Here is a 25,650-nt window from a genome sequence, read left to right on the forward strand (position 1 = left end):
TATTTTTTAACAGATGGTCTGGAGAACACAACTGTCCCTGTCAACAAGGAGACTGTAATTTGTGTGGACGCCTCCCAGGCCGGTGATGGTAAGGTCACCTGTCGCATCCGCAGCCCCAGCGGCAACGACATCGATATTGACATCGTGGAGAATCCAGACGGAACATTCAGCATCCTGTTCACCCCCCAGATGATGGGAGCCTACACCATCAACATCAAGTTTGGTGGACAGAGCGTGCCCGGCGGAGAGTACGACGTCCAGGTAAGATGGGGTCAAGGTCATGACCACAAAGTGGGTCAAGGACGGTGGCTTTTATCTTCCGGAGCCACTGCCTCTTGTATAATTTTGTAATGCTTTGTTTATTATTGAAAGATAAAGAGTGTGAGGTTTGAATGAAATGGGATTTTTTGTGATGCCAAAATGCATGACATTTGAAATGTATGTTAGCTTTTAGAGATACGAAGTTGGATGTCCAAAGGGTTCATTAATTTTTAGTTCAAATTTCAAAACAAGCAGTTGTTATTTTGTCACTTTCAGTAGATATATCATGGTCTTATCATGAATGATATGTGAATTTTTATATCCAATTAGCCGATTTGTCTAGAAATCTCTAAATCATTATAAAATATTCTTGAACTGATTAATGATTAAATCCCCAAGTTGTTAACCAGACACCAAAAACAAGTAGAACAAATGGAAAGCTTTCCTGCACATGATGAGCAGCTAGTCAAGAACTATTTCTCAAGGTCTAAATTTTTGCTATGTTGGCACAAACAATGAAATTTTTAAAATTCTAATGATCTTGCATCAACATTGGCAGTGAGTTAATGCTCACAAATTGCTGTAGTGTCGACAGATTTCTGTTGTCATTGTAGCTTGCATTGTATCTTAGAGACAGGGTTTGAAACAGATTTTAGGGTGGTCTTGTTGCGGCCACATTTCTAGGATAACAATCCAGTGGCCATGAGCTGGACTGTCTGCATGTTGTATTGCATGTGATGAGGAGGTTGAACCCTCTGCATGAGATAACAAAATGTTCAGTCTTTACTTCAAAAACAATTTCCTACTTAACGCTATGTGTTGAAGGCCATTTCTCTCCATTTAAGACGAGTTGAGGCAGTTCTTTGGGTGGTTTGTGTGTTTTGTTAAGATAAAATGTATAATCTCAAAATTTGTGATTGCTGATGAAAATTCCAAGTAAATTGGACTAACAAGCCGCCGGAATGTGAAGACATGGTTCTAAGGGTTCTTGTTTATGTGAGAATTTACAAGCACAAACATTGGAAAGTGGAGTTGGTAGTCTAAACAATATTGTAGTACCTTACTTCTACTGCTTAAAGTGATCAATTTACAGTGCAGACAAAGTGATTGAGTGAAAACTCCCATCATCATTGAGCTGTGCTCATTTGTGAACAAGTCAAGATTATCCGTATACATTCACGATTCATCAGTTAAAGGGCAGATAAACATTAAAATCAAAGATGATGGCCTTTAGTCAGTCATAGCTAAGTAGTGACTGTATGTGTATGAGCAAGACTTACAAAATGTGAAGAATCGGCAAACCTCCATGTCATAGCTTTATGTAGGATTGCACGGAAATACATTGCTTTGAAAGCTGGGCTTAAAAATGTTGTAGTATTTGCAGGGCCAGCCAAATTTTGTTCTTAGGTAATTGATTGGCTTGTTAAGATGCTGGGATTTTTTGATGGAGAGGAAGGGATGAAGTTTAGTCAAAAGAATTCCCAGCATGCTTTGTTGACATTTAAATATTTCCTGTTTTCCAGAACATTCACCGTCAAATATCAGATATGAAGAGTTTCAAATTAATGAATCTCCCTAAAATAAACATTTTATGCACAACCGATAATTTTCATATACCCAATTAATGAATGAAAACAAACTTGAAACTACGGTAGCTAGGTTATGGTCCATGTTGTTTCTTTGTAGCCTGAGAATATTACACAGAGATACTCAGTAATTTGTGGTATTAAACAGATTTTCATGTTCTTGGAAGCAATATGAAACAAGCACCTAATTGAATTAAGTATGTTAGATGATGAAGAAGAAAGCAGAAATATTTGTTATTTGTGAAGCATATGCTTAGGATAGGTTCCAAAAATGTGTACCTATAAATAGCAGCAATGACTTATTTTGGGGAGGCTGGTAAATGATCTATTAGATGAAGATAAATGTAGGTATTTGATACAGTTCTGTTGCAGACAAGGGCAGGCTTTCTTCTCTCTGTCCGACCGAGATCGTTGATAGACATTTGCAAGAGTTCCGTAGTAGAGGCAATTTATTTCTACAAAGCTAAAGGGAGCTTTAAGATAGCTTAAATTCAGTTTTTCTTAGAAACAACAAGTTTAAATTTGTTCAGGTGCTACTGTTCTACAGAATAGCCATCTAATTAGGAGACTTTCATCTGTGTTTGTTCAAATAGATGTAAGCACTGTTTTCTCACAGAAAAAGCAATGCCATGTTTTGAAAAAGTTTACAAAAACAAAGAAAAACAACATTGGTAAATACCAGTATTAAAGATAAATAAGTTACTTTCCAGTGACTATGAGGAACACATATTCTTGGCCCTCCACAGTTTCTAATAGATCCCACGCTACATGATTTCATGTACATGCATTAGTTTCATATAAATAAAATCATAAGTTGTTGTAATTCATGTTTAAGGCAAGGAATGAAAGGGTTGTAATGTAGGAGAGATTTTTTTCTGTAGCGGAGGAAATGGAATTCATCTGCTCATTGTAGAGTTCCGGCTTGTTTAGGGAGGGCAAGAACTTAATATTGTTCATCTCAAACGTTCCTGGGTCAAAGAGGCAGCATAAGCAGTCTTGTTCCTGCCCTGAAGTCTCTGTTGTCTTAATTCTCTGTCAATTACAGACTAATTGTTGTCTATGGGTCTGCCTTTTGTTTCATCAGTAAGAAACTCCTGCCAAAGATAGGGAATTGCATGGCTCCATGTTGATAAGGTTCGATTCACTGCCATTCTTAAGCTGGAGTGAATCACACTAACTCAGACATTGCACAAAATTAATGTCCCTCTACTATGTGTATTTATATCTTTGTAGTTTTTGGGTGTGAAATGTTTTGGAGGGTTGCTTTTTATCCATCTTTTTTTTGACATTTGTGAGAAAGTAAAGAGAAGTGAGTGATATACGTCCATGTTGTGACTGGCATGGATGATGGGCGTTATGATATCTCAAATGAAGCAGATTTGGTTTTAATGTCTAAAACATGCCGTCTGCCTGATTTCCTCAACCACCAACTGCATTTACATTGTGTTATGAAATGGATGGCAGCTGCATATCCACAATTTTATAGAACATGTACAGAATAAAAAAGGAACTGGGGTAAACTGAAAACTTTTCAAATATTAGCAAATAAATATTCTAACTGTAGTTCTCTAAATTAATATTTGATTGATATTTCTCTTTGTCTCTGTCTCTGTCTCTCTCTGAATAGAGATTAAATATACCTCAGATATTAAACCCAATGACACTCAGGGTTCATTTCAGTAATTATCACTTGATTCAATTAGAGACTTCATTGTTCTTCATTGGTTCATTTGAGTTTGCAGCAAGTCAAATCTGTAAGGGTATCAGTTAGGCTGTTCTGCAGTGCTACATACTCTGATCTCAATGACTTTATACTAGATAACTTTTTATCTCGAGAAAAGGATTCTTTAAGACTAAAAAACTAAAAGCATGTCTTCTTACATGTACATATTTGTTAAGGTCACCCAGTTTCTTTGGCTTCTTGGCCCCTTTGTCATGCTGTCAGTTTGGTCTTGCAGTAATTGAAACTTGTTAAGATTATGAAAAAAATTTGGACAAGAGAGAATTAACTGTCTAGAGGTTAATCTGTTAACAGACAACAGGGAGGAATGATTCTGGCATTCATGTGTTCTCTTTCTTGAAAAATGAGTCTTGTTCATTGAGATAAATGTTAAGTTCTGATAAGAATGGACAGTTTGCTGCAGTACATGTACAGCAGGGACTGTGACCTGTGTCACTGTTCCCACTGTTATTGTTGGTCCATTCAGTGTCCCAGTTGTCTAGTTGTCTGTCACACCTGTTGGGGTACTGTTGTTTAGCCTAGGCATATGTTGTCTAGTTGTCTGTCACACCTGTTGGGGTACTGTTGTTTGGCCTAGGCAAATGTTGTCTTGTTGTTTTGGTCCTTTGCATAGAAATATTGTTTGGTACTGTGGGTAAAATCTTGTCTGGTTTAGATCGCATCAGCCTACCCAAATTTAGCTAGGTTGTTGGAGGAGCTTTTTCTTTTTTTGTGTCATTTGAAATATCATGACTTGTTTCTGATATTATATTCATTTGTGGTGTAGGTATGGTTATGATAATAAAAGAATGTTGAGGGCAAAAATCTTTATAGGACACTTATACCTGTTATATAGAGGAAATAAATTTGCTTGCTGGACCCTGTGATGTATCAGATATATTTATATTTTTTGAGATGTGGAAAATAATTCATTTATCACCACTCATTAAAAGAAAAAAATTCATGTATTTTGTAATATATATATTCAACTTTTATATTTCATTATCATTTTATTACTTTTGTATTTTTCAATTAGGTTCTTACTAGTAATGATTGGTCCATTTCGGTAAGATGTTCAGAGTATTTTCACAAGTTTTTTTATTGTATGTATTCATATTATATGCATCCAAAATATGGCTGCCACTTGCATGGGAACAAAACTTTCTACATATACAAAAAATGGACAAAAAAAGACTGTAATGTCTACAAGAAAAGTGAAAATACTTTAAATGCAAAGAAACTCATGGAGAGAGAAAGACAAATATCCCCCATGAAGTTTGAGCATCCCAAATTTCATTAAAGTGTATACATGTATAATCAATTTGAACTCTCCACAGTTTCTGATGATGAATGAATTTGCCATAAGAATATCCCGCTAACAAATTTCTTCTATTATCTGCTTTTACTGATTTCACTTGTTAAGTGCATCTGTACCTATAATGCCATGACATATTGTTCATTGGTCTAACACCACACAACTGGATAATGCTCTCATACTTGTGCGCTGTTATGCAGGCCCCTATTCTATGCTAACAGTGGTTTTGCCGTTTGTAAATGTCTGGAAATGTATATATGTATATGTGTGTGTGTGTATATCAATTATATGATATCACCTCCACCAAGATAAAAGAAAAAATTATGCAGGAATGAAAATAAAAGACATGTATTAATTAGGTATAAATTAAGATTTTAAATTACTATAGAGGTAATTTTTTCCCTTCATTTTTGGACCCAAACATTAGATTCAAAACAAACAGAAAACACCTGGTAGAACATGTAGAAGCTAGGGCATCTCACAATTGCTAAATGCCTATCTCAGCAAGCTTGGAATTAGGGACAGAAATTCACAGCAGAAAATCAAATTCTCCAATCCGTTTCCTGTGAATTTAGTCATTACAGAACGAGGTGATAGTGATGTAATAATTTCAAGTAATCAGTTTCCTTTAATGCGATGCAGGTATTACATAATTTTTACGATTATTGGTGATATCTCTTTTGACTAGCTTTAATTAGTTCCATCTAGATGTTCTAATTTTTCATGGAATTTGTTTAACTTATTATATAACTTATGAGTAAACCTCTGAAGGAACAAGAAAGTTTAATAATGGTGCCAAGTTCTTGTTTTTAAGTTATGATTTTCAAAATGTTTTCATATTATACGATATTCCCTTCTCCACATGTTTCACTTTGAAACTAGAGCATATTATATCATGTACTAAAGATATAATTGTTCAAGAACATTTCTCTTAAGTATTCTCTTTAATAAAGTGAGTTCCGTTAATATCGGTCAGAAATAAAAGAAATGGGGGGGGGGGGGCGATTCGTTTGTGATTAAGAGGAGGGGAGTGATAGAGGCAAACACAATTAAAATGCTGATGACAGGAGCATGGGAGCCTGTGGGGCAGGGGTCTACACTGATACAGAAGCTGACCGGCAGCTGTTAGCGCCCTCTAGTGGCTGGGTGATGTCATGAGTAATGTAGCCAATCACAGGCTGGCTTTAAAAGGCCCGAGATTTGGCAAGTACACAGCCCCCTAGGATAATTGACTGACAGGCTTGAATTCCCAGCCAAAGCATTTCAACCATTTTACTCAATTTGTAAAATTCAAGGTTGGTGTATCATAGCGTTTGCCTCCGAGATACCACGGATTTTCTGCAGTGGAAGTTGGAGAATATTGTTGTTGTAAGTAGCCCCATCGTTGCTTGGATTATGTCCCTTGAAAATTTGATGGATGTGTTAGGAAGATTTTTATAATTATTAAAAATACTGGGTGTTTGAATTCCAGTTCAAATGGATATATCCTTTATATAGTTTTTAGGCACAATGAAGTTTTAGACATTCAGCTGATCAATTGCTTCAGTGATGAATCTTAAAGTCAGAATTCCTTGGAATTTTTTTGTTCCATTAAATATTCAATTTGGAGATATCCATTTTTAAATTTAACTTTCATTTGGAAAGTTGAATTTTTTCAAGAAGATAGGAGCGTATTGGAATTAATTTATTCACGATTTTGATCTTGTCTCCAATGTCTCCAAACTAAAGAAAGGTAAGAGGTCTATTTAGTAGAATTTTAAAACTATTTCATAGAATCTCTGGAAAAGCATTCATGAGAGAGAGAGAGAGAGAGAGAGAGAGAGCGAGCGAGAGAGAGAGAGAGAGAGAGAGAGAGAGAGAGAGAGAGAGAGAGAGAGAGAGAGAGAGAGATGTTTATAGTTTATCTCACTTGATAATAGATACAGACCCCTTGAATCAAGATGGAAATCATTTTGATGGTTGATTCAGAAGAACTTATCAGTTTCGCACATGCATAAAATCACTTAGAACTCCTAATGAAAGTCACTTGATAGTGATGGATTATAGATGATGTTTCAAACATGTCTGTATTTGATGTACATCCATGGAAACAAGCCTATCAGGAATTTTATTAGTAGGAATAGCAAAAATTTCATTTAATAGATAATTTCAATGAAGGTACCCCAAAACATCAATGCACAATGGCACCAACTCAGTGGTTTTCAAGCTGGCAGTTTTAGCTTTTTTGCCTCTTAACTATTAATTACTGGGTTTTTTTTTTTGGTGTACTGTGTTAGAAAATTTCCAAAACATTTTGATTAAGATACATGTATTTTGATATACTTGGTTTGTTTTATTAACTCTATGATAGCCTTAAATACCTTAATTTGTTGAACCTACATATGAATATGTTTGAATCATTTTGAAGTATATTGTACTTTTAGGTCATATTAAGTTATCTAACTGGGTTGATGTTTATAGGGCTTGATTGATTGATAATTCCTTCCTTGTAGTTCAGTATGACTTCAAGGGGCCTATATCTGTCCAATCTGGGTCTGAAAGACCACGGGGTATTGAATTATCTCCCCTTGTCAGACTCTTCTTAATAAAAGGTAGTTTATTAGGCCATTAAATACAGCAGGGTGCTGCTTTAAATACTGTAGAAGATGGCTCCACAAATTATGATTATTTGTGTAATTGTATATTATTTGGTTAAAATTTTTTGATTTTTGAGAGAGAGAGAGAGAGAGAGAGAGAGAGAGAGAGAGAATTCAAAATGAGGGGATTGAAGGTGAGAGTGACTCGATTGATATATTTACTTTTAATGTTTTGCAACTTCATGAAGTGGTGTCTGATTGATGCAGCCAAAGATTTTATTTTTTATATTTTGAGGCTCTTTTTCCTAACAACATTTACAGTCTGTGTGTCTGTCTTATCTCTCCTCATATTCCTTCCTAGTTGGTCATTCTTATCTTTGTAAACTACTTTTGAAAGCCGTTAAGATAGGAAAGTAATTTCAGCTCTGATTTTCATAAATGCTTCACTTTTTCCATGGTCTGATAAGCTTTGCATTGCTACCGAGTGATTCCCAGTAGGCCCCCCCCCCCCCCCCCCCATCTACATCTAACACTTGCATTTCATTTTTTTTTTGATGATCTGCTATCTCCAAAGCATTGAATATACATAAAAAAGATGAAAAGTGATGGTAATAAGCTTGGATAAGTATCTCATCTACATCAGGTCTGCCTGTGCAATCAAAATTTTTGTGAAGTAATTTAAAGCCTTGGAGTTGTTTCCCCTTTATCTTTTGCAGACCCGTGTACATCTTTTCCTGAATAAGTTAAAAAAAATTCAAAAGCAAAAAAAGGGGTCAAGAGAAAAGCTTTGGGTTAAATCCAGATGCTCGGTGGTCTTCGAGATGTTGAGATTTTATGTTACGAGTCCTGTACTAAATGGATCATCAGGGTATCATGACTCCACATAACGAGGTTATCTTGAGGCTCTGGTATGCTGTTTTGTCTGCCTGCTGATGTTGTGATATTCAATACACACTCGATGGTGATACCATCGATATCTCTGTTTTACAAAGGTGTGACTCTTCTGCAGTTGTTTTGAACCTCGTTATGAAGGTTTTTGTACATTTTCATCCTGAGAAAATGCATTTACTTAAAATCTTAAAACAGAAGATAAAATTGATTCACATTGAATTCTTTAACTGTGCATCTGGCAATGCAATAATATTCTGGTCTGGAAAATATTCCTGCAGATGAACTATGTTTATTGTATATTTTAGAAATATGATTTCACCAGCAGGACCTTTGCCAAAATGCTCTCCTGCTAATTTTTACTTTTATTTGTTTCTAGGCAAAAATATTTTTGTGATGGCGAGGATTTTGGCTTTGGCAATTCACTATATTTTTTTTAAAAAAAGCATACTGTGATTATAAAAATCATAGCTTGGTACATTGTATAATGGAACCCAAAAATTATTGTAAATTGGGAGGAGGGAATCCATGCATTGTGATGTGTAGTTTATGAAGATGTCATGATGATTAAATAAATTTTTTTTACCAACTAGCTGGTATTTGTGCAGTACTGTACAAGCATATTTGATATTGTAAACTTTGTTCATATATGGTTATTGCTATGGCAAACTGATGTTTTAATACGACAGTGTTACTTTAAATCATAATAATGTATACTCAATGTTTTAACACAAACTATGATGAGGTAGTACTGGATGTGAACTAGAACATTTCCAGTCTGTGGCATCTGTTAACCATTGCTTTGTTTTGCAGCAGACTAGATATTATATATAATTATAGTTAATGTATGTATCTTAATGCTTTACTTACGACTTCACTTGATTTTTTGATACGCTTTATTCACTTTGATAGCTCGGCAGTACAAATAGAACGGGGGAGGGGGTGGAATGTCATTTTGGGAGAATATATGGGAATGAGGTCTTAAATCTAGAATTTTGGGTCCTTAAGGCTTGATCTTTTAGAAATCATGAAAATAATTTGGCAGAAAATTTCTGGGAAAGGCAGGTAAGGTTTTCATAAAAAAATTTCAGTATTAGTCCCTGTAAGAGTGAACAAAAAAAGAAAGAAAACCTATTCTTAGACTAGAGTGCTTCCAAACTGTGTACTGCTGGGCTGCATGTAAGTTCTATTGCATGAGATTGCTGACTGGCATTTGTTTGTTATTTAGGCTGTTAGTCCAGAGGAGTATGAGAAATACCTAGAGGATCAGGTAAGTTCTAATCCACACTAACAAAGGGGGCTCGAGTCGACTCAAGCCACCCCATAACAGCATGACTCGAGCAATTCTGTGATAGTAGCATGTCATTTCTTTACTTCTCAGTATAAAATAGTGACAAAAATAATATCTATAAGGATTAAAACGAATCATGGATCCTCATGTTGCACATGAAAGCATGACAGCCATCTTTGAAAGGGAGGTAACTAAACGTATATATGTCTACTATGGATTTGCTGGGTGTTACAGAGTTGTTTCCCTTGTTTACAGGTGGGGGCCACAGAGGATCTGATCAGCCCTGACACTGTGGACGCTGTACACGCAGGTGCCCCCGGAGCAGGCCTCTTCCAACCCGTGGATATCCGTATTCCTGTCGGACCCATTTTCAACTTTGTGTCTGGTAAGTCAGAAAATAAAAAGTGGTGCTTCCCTTGGTTTCACAGGAATCATTGTTCATTAAAATTCAAATCATAGTTCCACATTATATGCTGTGATTTCTCATTTCTTTGTTAAGTATAAGTGCTTCAAACAAAATGTTACTGCAAGGACCTCTTAATTACTTTTCAATCAATTGCATTTTTTGAGTTAAGCACTTTTTTAATGAGAGAAGTAATCTTAAAACAAGTCATATTTCATTATTTCTGATTATTTTCAATGCACCTTGTTTGTTCTGCAGCATATGTAGTCATGCCTTCAGGCAAGAAAGCCTATCCCAAAATCCAGGACAACAAAGATGGCACCGTTACCGTTAGATACCAGCCCACCGAGATTGGGCTTCACGAACTCTATGTCAAATACAACAACGACGACATTGAAGGTGAGAAAAGAAAGTCTATAGTAGGGATCCAGTAGTTTCTTTGGCGGTGGTCTGCTTATTGTGTGTGGGTGTTACTTGTATCTCCAACAAAAAGGGAAATTTTACAGAGTTTTTAAGAAGCAAGCATGATGTTTCACTTGAGCATTTTAAGAGGTATTAATACTCTCAGTTTTATGTAGCCATTATGAGCCCTGCAATCTTCGACATATTGCTGCCCAGTATAGGCAAAGATAACTTTGTAAAATCTAATGATATTTCATTACGGATTATGTTTCTGTTAAAGTTATTATCAGGTGTATATGTTTATAGTTTTCCTTCTTAGAAATTTTCGTATCAAAGGTAGATATGCAAGGTATGGGGGGTTTATACAATTAACACATGCAGAAAGAGATTAAAAACCCTACCCTGGGGAGATTGATCTATGGAAATAGATAGATAAAGCAGGTATCTGATAGGAGGCCCAGCATTCTGACAATGTAGAGTTCTCCTGCTTATCTCTGTGGAATGGTTGCTGGCTAACTGCAGAAATGGTAGAAAGGGAAAAGGGGAGAGCTTGTTGCCAAATTGTATTGAACTGATAGCGAATGTTACTGGAGCCTGTTAAAGGCATCACTGAGAGGGAGAGTGGCTAGGAAATGGAGACCCACAGGAGAAGACAGAGGTTTAGCTTCACACTCGATCACCAACCAGGTCCAGTGTTTCACAGCTTCTTTCATTATTTGGACTCTAGGGGAGGGAGGGGGGTTTATTTGTGATTGTTTTGTGAAGATATCATACATTTTATTTTTACAATTATGCATGCTTCGGAGGTTCTAGTGCCTCAAATCTTTGAAATCGTTTGAATTCCATGGATGACAAAAAACTTCCTTTGTAGAGTAGAATATTGGATTTGACACTTTGATTCAGGTCGTTGTCATTGAAAGATAAAGGATAATAATTATTTTTGTGTGTGTATTTTTAGGAAGTCCATTCAAATTCCATGTTGATGCCATCAACAGTGGTCATGTGACTGCTTACGGTCCAGGCCTCTGTCACGGAATCGTCAACGAACCGGCAGAATTCACCATAGTAACCAAAGATGCTGGTGCAGGTAAGGACTTGTTTATGAATTGTTACCATAGAAACCCAATGACAGCTAAATGAGGTAGACGAAAGAAAAGACAATGTCATTCAATTAACAACTATCTCTTATTCTCTGTTAATATCATTCATTAGGTAATCAAGCTTTCTGTAAGAAAGAAAATAGATATTTTCCATAATTACACTGACATTTTAACTTATCAGATAGCGGCATGTTATAGATAAACACGTTCAGATTTTCTTCAGAGTATTACAATAATTGTGTGTGTACAACTGTACGTTAACCTTTTGTGTGAGAAAGAGATTCTGTATATTTTTTCTTGGAATAAAGTGGATTAAGGCAGAAAGGTAAACATGTATTAATTATTTTAAGTTAGAGATATCTCTGTGGAGGAAAAGTTCTCCTGATTGATATAAGTCATAAAAGAGGATAAAAACCAACTTCTGGTAGATGGAAATGCACAGGAATTCATTAAATAACTCATCATAAAAACCAACATACTTGTGTAGCAATAAGGAGCCGTTCCATGAGGTACTAACTCAAGTGTGTGATTTCTTGTTTTAGGTGGACTTTCTCTGGCTATTGAGGGTCCCTCTAAGACAGAGATCAAATGTGTGGACAACGGTGATGGAACCTGTACTGTGGGTTACGTCCCCACCGCCCCGGGAGAATACAACGTCTCGGTCAAGTTCGCTGACAGTCACATCGCAGGCTCTCCCTTCACCGCCAAGATCAGTCGTAAGTCCTTTTATTTAGAACGAGATTTTAGCTAGCTCTACGCCATTTAAAAAGGTGTTTTTTTATAAAAAAATCCATTCAATGCCAAAATCAGTTGTAACATCTCCTTGTATGGGATGTTTGTGATTTCAGTCTTTCCCATTTATATATTAAGGTGTTTAGCATTAAAAGATTGACATTCTTTTCAAAATTGGGAAAAGCTCTACTGACTCTTTCCCCACTAAGAGTATCTTAGTGGGGAAATATCTATATGACTGTATTTTTCAGAAAATATTGGTCTGACATTTTTTTCTTCCAATTGTTGAGTTGATAGCTGTGATGATGTAATTAATAATATATAAGAACATTTTCCTGTCATCGCTCTCACATGTTTTCAATTAACGATGCCACACTTCCTGTTTACTCAGCAACCGCCGGCGAGCCCCGTAGAAAGGCACAGATTGGTCGAAGCAGTGAGGTGTCGCTGAAGGTCATGGAGCAGGACATCAACAATCTGACCGCTAGTATCCGCTCACCTTCGGGCCGCGAGGAGCCCTGTCTGCTCAAACGCCTGGCCAACGGACATCTAGGTAGGGGTCACAGGGGGGTTGTAACACTGTAGATCAAGTAAGGATTTATTCTGAAATGTCCAGTGGGGCTGTAAAACTGTAGATTACATACAGGGAGACACATTTAAAGTGAAGTGTCAGGTACAAACTATTTTGATTTGTTATTCGTGTACATGTATATATATATATTAGTATATATAACTGATCAGTTTATAGTGAATTCAGAGAAGTAAGGGAATAAAATTACATGTGAATTAAGTTTAGAGTGTTTGCTTTGGCCATGTTTTGCATTTGTCTTATTCGCTTTGTAATGGCCATTTTTTTTTTTGTTTTATGACTTAAATTTACCCGGTAGTACTGTCATATTTGGCAATAATTTGAAAAATTATCAAGAAAATTTTTTATGATTGTATGTTTGATTTCAGGAATTTCTTTCACTCCTCGTGAGGTTGGAGAACACTTGGTGAATGTCTTCAGAAATGGACAACACATTAACGGTAGTCCATTCAAGATCATCGTCGGTGAGAGCGAACTCGGCAATGCCAGCAAGGTCCGAGTGGCCGGTGAGGGTCTACAGAACGGCATGGCCAACGAAATCAACGAGTTCATGGTCGACACCAGAGATGCAGGTACGAGACCAGATGAACTGCCAACCATAAACCAACTTTTTATTCAGGATTATTTTTTCATTATGAATTGAAAAAATGGATTGCGACAACATTTTTTTAATATCAAGTCAGTAATTATGAAATTTTGTAACAAATTTAAACATGTATTGTCTGGTTCATTGTGAGGAATATTTAGGACTATTGACATGGATAAAAAGTGGGTTCACTGTATTAAAAATTTTATGTCGCTTATTTCTATGAAAAAGTTTATTCGATTTGCTTGATAGGAGATATGAGACTATGATGTAATTGTTTGTTTTTTACCCTGACAGGCTACGGCGGTCTGAGCCTCTCCATTGAGGGTCCCAGCAAGGCAGACATTGAGTGCCTGGATAATGAGGACGGGTCATGTCGCGTCACATACAAACCCACCGAGCCCGGAAACTACATCATCAACATCAAGTTCTCCGACGAACACGTACCAGGTAAAAATCTTAAGCATAAGATTCTCTTTAGTGAACATTAACCAATTTGAAATTATCAATATCAAATTTTCTATTTAAGTTGAAAAAGTCTACAAAAAAATATAATTACATTTTGAAAAGACACAAACTATTACGGACAAAGATAATTCCAGGCCTAGTTCATCATATGGAGTAGCTTTTGTACATGAAAATTTAATAATCTCCCTAAACTGCCCCTGAAATGTAGATACTAGTAAATAAAATTTATCTACATCTATGCCCAATGCCATATAATTTGCCAACAGTCCAACTTAAGAACTAACAGACAAAAGACTTAACATGTTATCATTTAAGGATAAATTACCCAGTAGATTTTCTATTTAATTTGACTGCACTCTACTGACCTTATCATTTGATGCAAACTGTCACACTTGTTAATTAACATTCATCAATGTGTTTTTCTTTTTACCTACATGTTTGTCATTATTTCAAATTAATCAAAACTTCCTTTTAAGGGTGTTTATTTGAGCTGAAGGTTTTCTTTTTAAGTGAAGTCTGATTTTTTGTTTGTTTTTCTCAGGTTCCCCATTCAATGTTTCCGTCGGAGGTGAGCCCTCTTCAAGAATGACGGAGAGAATTACGCGTCACCGTGAGGCGGCTGACATTACCCACATTGGCAGTCAGTGCGAGCTCAGTCTCAAAATTCCAGGTCAGTACTATGCGAGTTGGAGTTCTTGGAAAATACTTCCAACAAATAACTAAAAAAATGGACTTCAAGACTACATACAGCTTTAAAGATTTTTGATTTTCGATCATTAGTTTAGAAGCTGAAGCATTTTATAAGTATCTATCAAGTGGAGAAGAGTTTGTACTTTTCACTTCTGATGCAGGAAAATAATTTCTGATGAGGTATCTATTAATTATGATGCAAAATATGTTGTTACTCTAATTTAAAAGATAGGAGTAATTAAAAATAATGTTAGAAAGTAAATTAGATCTTGTACAATTCTTAATTAACCCACTTTATTAGAAGACTTCGATCAATTTATTCTGGGAATATAAGTCCGCCTTCTGTGAAAAAAATTAATTGATCTTCAAAGAAAAGCACATGATAATTGAAAAAGAAAGAGGTAAGGAAAGCAAACAGCCACTTTAATCATCACAAGAACTCAAGAGGATTTCTACTACATCAATAGTCTCAGAATGTATAAATGTTTGATAGGCCATAGGAAATCTGGCCAAAAGTTGAAGATTTACCTGCAGTGTAAAACATTTGTTGTGACTGTTCAATAGATTTATGTCGATGAACAGATTGATTGATGTAAGTTGGATTTTATTGGAAACAGTTATCACTAAGTCCCATGTTTACAAACTCCATATTGGCAGATTACAACATATGCAAACTTCCAGGAGCTGAAGAGTGAGATGTATAAATACCAATCACACAATCTCAAACTAATTAAGAACTAAGAACGTGCTCCTCAGGAAATTGGTGAAATTCCTGAAGTGTGCTGCATAATCCCCGCTACGATAGCAGGCTCATCTGCTAGTGAACCTTCTCCTATCTGTCCGTCTGTTACAGTGATCCCCTACAAGATGCTCTATGTAGAATGTTGGCAGGCGATCAGAACTCAACCCCCCCTCCAGATGAACTTTCATTTTGCGCTGCATTCTTAAGATATCTGATGTAGGTGCAGGCTCTGATGCAGTGCCTGATAATCATACAAAGCCTGTTAATCGGGATTGAAATCTCTAATGTAGCTTGTAGAACACTTCGGAAAGATTAATGACTGTTTCATCTCGCAGTACTTTTCTTATCAATTTTGAAGATGATATTGTTGTATTTATGTTTGTCTCAAAGTCTGTGGTGCATTATTTATTTTTAGTCGCATTCTTTGCGAGATTTGCTCATTATCAAGAAGAAACTCAGACAACATCAGGTAAAACTAGTTGCCATGGTAATTTGTTTGTTGTGGTTACCATGGAGATGTTTGTGGATTTCTCCTTCCTATTATGTCATCCTGCAAAATTCCAGTTTTCAAGATCACCACAATTGATGACAGACCTATATATAGAAAACATTTTGAACAATAAAGTCTTCTTGAACCAAGCTTTTGAATTGAATCTGTGTGTATCACGAATGCATTTTAAAACACAGAACACCCCACCCAATTTTAGTTTAGTTTTTAGTCTTCCCAGTTGTGACTTTTGACCTTTAGTTTCAGTTTCAATTCCAACAGTGTTTGAATTCTACCCTGGTGTACATTCTTGAAATAGATTATCCCAAAATTGTCTTTTAAATTTTTGCATGGCAGTGATCACAAGGTCTCTAATTTGTTCTCTGTTTCTGTGTCTATAGGAACCAGTCCTTTCGACATGACCGCTTCAGTCACCAGTCCCTCGGGCCTGACAGAACTCTGTGACATTGTCAGTCTGGATGACAACCACTACAGCATTAAGTTCGTCCCCAAGGAAATGGGTGTCCACACAGTTAGTGTCAAGCACAAGGACATGCACATCCCAGGTAAGGTCAAGGTCATTAGCAAAAACATGCTTACTACATGTATTGACTTTCTGGTAGAAGCTGACATTAGGAAACAAAAGAAAAGTGATTTTATACAACTTTTGAGAAGAAATGTTTAACATGTACTTTGTTAAATGCTAATAAAGGTCTGTTTATATAACAGGCAGTCCATTTGAGTTCACCGTTGGCCCTATCACTGGAGGTGGATCACACAAAGTCCATGCTGCCGGGCCAGGTCTGGAGAAGGGAGAAATCAACCAGCCATGTATGTCTTATTCTAACCCAGACATATTTCTTTATGCATAAAACATTATAAAATAAGGCAGCATGCATTGCCCATTGATTGGTCTTCTTTATAAGCTATGTAACTGTTTTATTTTATTCCAAGCAATGTTTTGTCAGTTTGAAGTTGTCATTTGAAAAATCATGAAATTCTTGCCTTATTTATTCTCCTGTTTTATATTGTTTTGGTTTTGACTGTACCGAAAAAAATCCTTTACATTTGTAGGTGAGTTCAACATCTACACCAGGGAAGCTGGAGCCGGGGGTCTGTCTATTGCTGTGGAGGGTCCCTCTAAGGCCGAGCTGGACTTTGACGATCGTAAGGACGGATCGTGTGGTGTTAAATATGTCGTAACTGAGCCCGGCGAGTACCTGGTCTCTGTCAAATTCAACGATGAGCATATCCCAGAATCCCCCTTCAAGGTGTACATCACCCCCAGCATTGGGGATGCTCGTAAACTGTCCGTGGCAGCACTTCAACAGAAGGGACTACAGGTCAGTGTTGGAATGAGAAAAAATGGAGAAACATGTATTGACACACAATTGTTTTGCAAGTACTGTGGTCTATGTTAGAACTCTGTATTGAATGATGTTGATATTTTCAGGTTGGAAAACCAGCAGCTTTTGTGGTCAATTACAATGGTGCTTCCAAAGGAAAACTTAGGGCTAGAGTTATCTCCCCATCTGGAACTGAAGAAGAGGCTCTTATTCAAGAAATTGATGATGGTAGGTGTCAGCATTTACATTTAGTGAGAATAACCATTAGATAATGTGTTAATGTAAGAGTTTCACAATGATGTACTGTTGTTTTACAGGAGAGTACGCAGTGAGGTTCATCCCCAGAGAGAACGGAGTACACAATGTGTTTGTGACCTTTGATGGCTGTGACATCCCAGACAGTCCATTCAGGGTGCTGGTGGGTAAGGTGGACGCTGACCCAGGAATGGTGACGGCCTCAGGAGACGGACTTCGTACCGGACAGACAGGTAGGGGGTCTTGATACACATATCTGTAATTTGTATACATATATTCTATAAATGATGCTGAATTTTACTCTACCTCCATTTGCTGTAACTTCAAAAAAGCAACTTTTGTGCAATTACTCTGTGCCCTTTGGTTTAAACAATTTGAAAAAAATCTTTGACCCAACAATCTTTTATAACTTTAAGTAAGCATATTATTTTGTCTTATGTTTAATTACATGTACTCTGTGGCCGTTGTTTCAAACAATTTTTTGGAACAAAATCTTGGAACCTCACAGTATAGTAGTTTTTATTCATTTGTAGGTCAGACCTGTAAGTTTGTGGTCAATACCTGCAACGCTGGAGCAGGTGCCCTGGCTGTCACTGTTGAAGGTCCCTCCAAGGTCAAACTAGAGTGTAAGGAGGTGGACGAGGGCTATGAGTTTACCTACAGTCCCACCGCCCCTGGGGACTACATGATCACCATTAGATATGCTGGAGTCAATATCGCTGGTAGCCCATTCAAGGCAAAGATTGAAGGTATTCATCTTCAAACACTATATTATCTTTTTTTACCTGCATAACTCTGGTTTTGTCAATATATGATGGTGTCAGTTTTCATGGATTTAATGAAAATCAAGTTCAATGATGACTAAATTTGTGGACAAGAATCTTATCAATACAAAGCGTTATTAGAAATTGCTCTTCAAAGACGTTTGAATTTGTGGACCAGTTTAACCATGAAATCTACAAAGATTGATAATCAACAAATATTGGTGAAACCACAGTACTTGTTAAAAAAGACGTACAAGATCTTAATGTTTTTCTTCGTTTATAAAGATAAGAAATTAAGACATGTAAATATACTGAATCGTGTTTTAAAGGTCAAGGAAAACCCAGTGGATACCATGAGCAAGCATCGGTTGTTGTGGAAACTGTCACCAAGACCAGCGTGATGAGCAAGTTCAGCGGACTTCAGAAGTTCCAGTCAGACGCCAGCCGGTGTACCGCCGAGGGAAATGGGCTGAAGAAAGCCTTCCGTGGAAAGCAGGCCACATTCAGTGTGGACACATCACAGGCCGGTAAGTGTGAAGTGGCAACCAGTCAACCAGTGTAAATGTCGGGGGCTTGTTACACTTAATATTGAAGCTTCATAGAAAATAATCATTTAAAATAGTTCATGCTTAATACAGGAATAGATACCAATGTGTTGTGTTAACATCAATTTTCTAGAACATGTAAAACAGGAAGAAATCATACATGAGTTATATTTATTTTCTTTTTTAAAGATTTTGAGTTATATTTATTTTCTTTTTTAAAGATTTTTGTTTCGGATGGTTATGAACAATGTTTTATTATTTGCCTTGCAGTTGACAAAACTTACAAGACTACATATTTTAATGAAGTATAATTATATACTCATGATACTGTAGAAGCAGAAATATTCGTTGAGGATTTAATTTCGTTATTTTCGTTGGCAGTATAAATCAACGAAACTAAGTCCATTACGAAATTTTAACCCAGGAATTAGTAAATATAAATGGATTATGATATGACGAAATTAAATGCCAACGAAATTATCTTTGATTTAAAAACAACGAAATTTTGACCCAACGAAAATTTGTACTTCTACAGTCCAACTCATGTCCACTTGAAGTGATGACTGATCCTTTGACCTCTATTTACAGGTAACAACATGATGTTTGTGGGAATGATGGGCCCCAAAGGACCGTGTGAGGAACTGTGTGTCAAAAACCAGGGAGGTTACGTGTATAAAATTAACTATATTGTCCGTGAACGCGGCGACTACATGCTCGTGGTCAAGTGGGGCGATCAGCAAATCCCTGGCAGCCCCTTCTGTGTACATGTCGACTAAATGACAGCATTTCTCTAGGTGTTTTCTTTTTTCAAATTAATGTGTGGCGTAATATTTATATTCATTTTTTCATCATTTCGATGGACATTTTGTGTTTCCTGTCACACGTAGCATTGTCATTACCGAGACTTAAAAGATCTGAAAGCCACAGAACAAGTTCTTATTTCAAAATGGTGCTGAAACAAATGTAGATACGTTTCCATGGAAACAGTAAATGTTCAGTCTTTTATGCAATTGTTGAAATAGCTTAATAGGTATGCAATACACTGTATCATCTGAGTAAGTGAGAACAAATGTACTTATATCCCTGAGTAGATTGAATCCCCTGCTTGCAGGCACATACATGTTATATTACTTAACACTTGTCCATTTGATCAAATGCTCAAAATATCTTCAGAGAGGCAGAAATTGGTCAAGATAAAAAAAAGTGATATTTTCTGGAATCGAGGGCATTGCAAGAGTTTCAAGTGCACTTTTGATAGATGTGCTATGTACCCATCTTGCCATTAGGGACCCACAGAGTGACCCAGAGAGTTACCATAACAACAAGAGGTCAGAGAACTCTCTCTCAAGGTCACTGTGTAGGGGGTAGGACTCATTTACAATTATTTTCTATGGAAATGAATTCATGTGCTTCCTTAAAACTATATATGCGTACAAAGATTTAAATGGTTGAATTTTGTATGTTGAGTATATATATTATAATAATATAAAATAAAGAATAAATGCTTTGTAATCATTGTCATATATGTACTTTGAAATGTTAACGAATGCAATATTACGTGGTTTTTATGGATTGTTACCTTAAATCTATGTGCAATTATTACACATAGCCAGAGATATAAACAAATTTCCCAATCTTTATTGTTTTTTTTTTATTCATTTGAATTGTTACTGAAGTGTAATCCTATGTTGCTTTTTGTTATGTTATGTATACACACATTTTATTTCTCTTTAAGACTTTTGATATTTAGTGTAAAAAGTAGTTTAAAATATTGTTGGTAGTGACCCAATCTTACAGAGTAGGTAGATTCTACGAAATCATTATGTACTGGTTTATTTTGATACAGCTTTACATTTAAAAATATGATGAAATTGTTCTTACAACTTTTTATGACCCATGGCATTTATATATTAAAGGGTACATATTTTGTCCTGCATATTCAATAACTCTTATAGTTCATAGGCTTATCCCCACCCTATTTCGCATGATCGACAGTTGATCAGAGTTACCTGCCCTTTACACTTTTTTAAACACTAGATGTTGCATGCTTTATATGAAAAAGAACTTCTACTATGTTGCTAATGTTATTTGTGTATGCTGAATTATAAAAAAATAAATCTAAGGAAAAAGTACAAAACTTATCTTATTTTTTATTGGTTTAACAAGAGATTGAACAACTTCTCTATAGTACAAATCAGTACTTTTATATCTTTCAGCGGAGTGAAACACAACCCGTGATATTTTGCGTAAAATTCTATTCTAAAACTTTTTTAGAGTTACTGCCTTTTTAAGACTTGGTCGTACAGTAATTCACTATAAACCATAGTTAAAGTTTAAAGAGACTATGTATCGCTCATGACTTCAGTCATAGAGAGAGAGAGAGAGTGAGATTTATAAATACTGAGGAGTAACTTAGTAACTATATTGAGGATTTTAGACATCAAGTTTTGTCTACGTCTCTAAGTGCTTTTTTGATTTTTGCGATGAAATCAATATCCACAACATCACAGTTGATCTCGAAGTTTATTTCAAGCCAGTGGAAAACTAAAGCAAGCTCGTGTATCATTAGAGGTTGCTACAAAGCTCTCTTCCTCGACATTTTATGAATTTTAAAATGACGAAACTGTCAATTTTGATGTGACGAGACATTTATCTTTTACTTTTGTGTAACAAGATTAAACTGCTTTTGATGAGATTGGCCAATGATTTCTTGTAAATGAAGCTCCTTAAAGCTCCTTAAACCCCAACATATATTCAATTAAGATGATATTTACAGGATTGTTTATCCTCTGGGATCCTCTGGGGGTATTCATTTATAATGTCAAGATTACTGGAGATAATTCTCACTTATTATATAAAAGCGGTTCTTTTAATTATTTTATCGTGGTCGGTTTTCGGAATAGACAAAATCCGGATTGCACAACAATTTCAAACATAAAATGATAGAAAAATGTCAAGGACATCACCAAAGAAAGGAGTTTCTTGTTAAAATGTTGCTTGTTGAATATATACATATACACATATTCATCTTTAGGTAATCAGTTACACGATGTTGCTATCAGAGTTGGAGAGACCATTCTTAACATGCATATGGAGTTCTGTGGACATTTCACAGGACACGCTTCAACCGGTCAGCGGATTGCAGTGTTTTGTCCTTCTAACACCACAGGGCGATATGTACAGCTTCAGATCGTGGCAGGAAATTCAAACTTCATGAGTCCCGCAGAAGTCCTTGTTTGGGGTGTACATGTGATTGGAAAATAAAACAAATTGTTGAATTAAATATATTAATTAACAAAACGTTAACGCAAATATGGTCATAAAATTATTTTCACTCAAACACATTAAACAATGAAAAATAAAATAAAATTGATTTCAATTATTAAAATATGTTTTTGCATAAATACCGGTATACATTACATTTGTAAACGGCATTGAATCCATTTAAGGCGTGGTAATTACTTTTTGACAACCGTTATTTTATCACTTTCAATAACAAGCATGAGAACCCCTCTCAATATCTTTGGACACCCCCGATTTTTTATAATAGACACCATTAACCCTATTCGACTTCTACCTTAGATTATATATAGGTATACCGTGTTTCCCATAATTTCGACTACACCCTTGTTTGAACAGCAAAGTACCTGTTACTAAAAATAGATACAGATATATACCTGTCGCAAAATGATTTTAGAAACCTAGGTACCGATTTTATAATGGTGTCTTAACCACTGGTTTTTCATAAATTTAGGAAACCAGCATCGAGAAATGAATATATACATGTATATATATATAACTCTGCATATACAGTCAGTTGATATTCTGAACCGTGATAATTTTCAGCAAAATGCAACGAATTAAGTGTAAGTTGAGCATAGTTTTGGTTAAGAAATGGATCTGTCTATATTGGATGTGCTAATACTCAGAATTAAACAAGAGAGATTTGAAGGAAAAAGAGAGGCTAATAGGCCTTAACGGTCATCTGAGTACCATAGCCCATACACAAACTTGTCGAGGAGTATATGCATTTAATTAAGTTTCGTTCTGGGGTAGAAAAATTATAATATTGTAATGGCGACCATTTTCTTGCCTGAAATCTTTCAAAAAGGACTATGAAACCTATACTTATAGCGAGAAAAAGATCATAATAGAGTGCATGACCTGATATTGAAAAGGTAAAATGCTCTGATAGAAAATAATTTTCCCACATTTGTTAACTTTCAAGATAGGTTTCATGTGTAAATGTTTTCATAAATAAACTAAAACAAGGTTGCTAGTATACATGTTTAAAATAGCCTCCCATCCCCCATGCCAAGGGGCTGACAGAAACTCTCCCTGTGGGCATTTAAACTAAATTTAAATGGAATTAAGACTCATTCAGCATGGTATTATTGCGTAAATTGTGTGTTTTAAAAATATATATCAAAAAGCCTTATGTTTGCGTTACAAAGGAGGCGAAATCGTGTATTAAGTGCGCTATACCTCTTACGAAAATATGGAACATCGATATTCACAAAGACTATATTTAAAATCAAACTATATTTTTTGTTTATGAAATAACTAACTTTAAGTGCAGAGTGAAACAAAAGTGTCTGCACCTGTATACATTTTGTCTTTGACAAAAACATTAACATATCTGATAATTTTCCCAAACATTCGTTCCAAACAATGTATATTTTAAAGAGTACCTGCAGCCAAGCCGATGTAAAACATATGTCAAAGAGTTTAATTACCAAAATTTAATGCAAAAAACCGCATCGAAATCGATGCAAAAATAACGGAGTTACGCCGCTTCAAAGCGGCTATTTTTACCTGCTTTGGGAAATCTAATCAAGAGAAAACAGAATCAGGCGATAACGAGGCTTCAGCGGAAGTGACGTCACGAGGTCAACAGGGGGAAATTTCTTTACAAAGCTATACAAATTAAATTCGATTTTTCAGCCAAAATGATTAATATAGGTCTGATGTTTTGACGTATCTAGTTATTTTAAGTATTGTAGATTTAGAAATTTGTATCCGTAATTATTTTATTACAGTCAAATTTATTTTTAAAGGATTTTAAAATTTGCTATTCTCGTCGCCCTTTTACCGATGAATACGATATCTTAAAACGCTTGCATGGGCAGATTTATGTTCATTATTCATTCTTTGATTACATATTATCCTTTCACACACGAGTGATCCGAGACAATGACACAGGTAAACAGGTAAACTAACGAAGCCATTGCTCCAGACACACGTGTATATGGGGTATGTATACACATGGTACACGAGTCTGGTGAACAAAGAGAGGGTTTCACACCTCTGGACTGGTTAATTGAATTGTGTATAATTAGCTACTCGATTGTTAAACAATAAAAAAGAAAAATGAATTAGACTGTGTGAATCAAGCATTCGCAAGCTAATACCTGTATATAGTCCGTCAATCAGTGATTAAAGAGTATCAAATAGTAAAACTAATGTTCGAAGTAATTGCCTTTATTGTTACTTATCTAATCACTGAAATAATGGCCAAATTTACAATTCAGCAATTTAAACCTTTTTTTATATGATCAAGTAATTATTTCGGAAGTAATTACATTTACGTTGGTCTAAATTTCTTATTTAATCAAGTGCAACTTTCTTTGGAGCGCTATGGTCAGCAATTTAATTAACGCTTTAACTCCACATTACTTAAATTGTTACACTGACAGCGAATAATTATGAAATCTGAATAAACTTGAACATTTTGACAAAGGATGTAAATAAATGTAAAATGAAATTCCATTATCGTATTTTTAAAGGAATACGAGATCTAGACAGACTTAATCATGCAGCCATCTTGGACTTTCGCCTTGATCTGTTTATAATCCCGTGTTTGTTTGTTAAAGAATGCATACTATTTTGATTGTTATTAGTCCTATATCATTATTATTGAATAATCGGGCGAAATCATTTGTAATTTTATGCCTTATACGAGGAATAGACCCCGCGTTACCTTTTACGAAATATGTATTATCAATATTATTAACCAGTTAATAATGTCACGGAAAGATCATTCGAAAGAATGACAATATTAACAAAATATGATTCTTAAAACAAAAGTTTGATTAATTGCCATTTTGCTACATATGCCGTGCATTTAAATGCAAAATGTGTTACACATTTGACTAAATTCATGAAGTAAACAATTTTCCGAATTCGGCATTTTTGTTCGATAAAAAACGGGTTTAAACTCAAACAACGGTATATTTAGTCATCGAGGGTTTATAAAGAAATAAAACAACAGAAAAAAATGTTCATATATCGATAAAACAATGCAAGAAAACGAACAGTTTTCATACGATATTCCTGTTTCTCATACAGTCGCGTTGACCCCGTGACGTCACAGTTCATCTCGCGCCAAATCGGCTTGATTCAAAACTCGTTCAGGTGTGAAATCGGGTTTTCCCCAAATATCTCGAAAACTGCTTATGCGATCGCTGTAAAATTTTCAGGATGATGTTTTTACACATAGATCTTCATTATATCAAAAATTGACCGGCACTGCAGGTACCCTTTAACAGAACATCGATTTGTAAGCCTTACGTTGAATACTTGGGATATGTTCAATGCCTTTCATTTCATAAAGTTGATCTTGGATCTATATTTTTGTCATAGTCTAATTAAGGATGCATGGAAATCAAATCAATCTTAATCAACAAAAACGTGGAGTGATGACCCAATATACATTAAAATATGATTTTGTAACCCATTATTTGAACATTTTAGAAAAAATAATACAAGTTCGTGGCCAAAGTAGCACATAGCGTTTTAAAAGAAGCACTTTGTTGTGACTAAAATGGATCAATGGTTAGAGCAACAGTCCGTCGATTCCCGTATCGGATCGGTCTTTTTAGGTTGTGGGTTCGATATCACCAAA

The 25,650-nt window shown here is 35.6% G+C and overlaps 1 protein-coding gene and 1 long non-coding RNA gene across 15 annotated transcripts in view; both read left to right on the top strand.

The window, feature by feature from the left end:
* Window positions 1–20,883, top strand: part of LOC105348068 (filamin-A) — a 55,456-nt gene extending 34,573 nt beyond the window's left edge. For 8 of the 14 annotated variants that reach the window (XM_066081259.1, XM_066081263.1, XM_066081262.1 and 5 more), the window contains 20 exons: window positions 14–261; window positions 4,604–4,633; window positions 9,575–9,616; window positions 9,893–10,022; window positions 10,299–10,439; window positions 11,401–11,529; window positions 12,085–12,258; window positions 12,666–12,827; window positions 13,232–13,435; window positions 13,747–13,899; window positions 14,459–14,587; window positions 15,765–15,818; window positions 16,238–16,402; window positions 16,566–16,667; window positions 16,911–17,179; window positions 17,290–17,410; window positions 17,500–17,670; window positions 17,971–18,186; window positions 18,531–18,728; window positions 19,335–20,883. In XM_066081259.1, coding sequence (XP_065937331.1) covers window positions 14–261; window positions 4,604–4,633; window positions 9,575–9,616; window positions 9,893–10,022; window positions 10,299–10,439; window positions 11,401–11,529; window positions 12,085–12,258; window positions 12,666–12,827; window positions 13,232–13,435; window positions 13,747–13,899; window positions 14,459–14,587; window positions 15,765–15,818; window positions 16,238–16,402; window positions 16,566–16,667; window positions 16,911–17,179; window positions 17,290–17,410; window positions 17,500–17,670; window positions 17,971–18,186; window positions 18,531–18,728; window positions 19,335–19,522 — 3,026 coding nt within the window. In that variant the 3' untranslated portion in view covers window positions 19,523–20,883. The remainder of the gene's footprint in view (window positions 1–13; window positions 262–4,603; window positions 4,634–9,574; window positions 9,617–9,892; window positions 10,023–10,298; window positions 10,440–11,400; window positions 11,530–12,084; window positions 12,259–12,665; window positions 12,828–13,231; window positions 13,436–13,746; window positions 13,900–14,458; window positions 14,588–15,764; window positions 15,819–16,237; window positions 16,403–16,565; window positions 16,668–16,910; window positions 17,180–17,289; window positions 17,411–17,499; window positions 17,671–17,970; window positions 18,187–18,530; window positions 18,729–19,334) is intronic. The other 6 variants (XM_066081268.1, XM_066081273.1, XM_066081264.1 and 3 more) reach the window with 5 other exon arrangements.
* Window positions 6,257–8,779, top strand: LOC117682970 (uncharacterized). The gene is made up of 2 exons (XR_010712782.1): window positions 6,257–8,450; window positions 8,726–8,779. It is a non-coding gene; the product is annotated as an uncharacterized lncRNA (long non-coding RNA).
* Window positions 20,884–25,650: the final 4,767 nt, after the last annotated feature.

Source organism: Magallana gigas, chromosome 4, assembly GCF_963853765.1.
Source record: "Magallana gigas chromosome 4, xbMagGiga1.1, whole genome shotgun sequence".
NCBI lineage: Eukaryota > Metazoa > Mollusca > Bivalvia > Ostreida > Ostreidae > Magallana > Magallana gigas.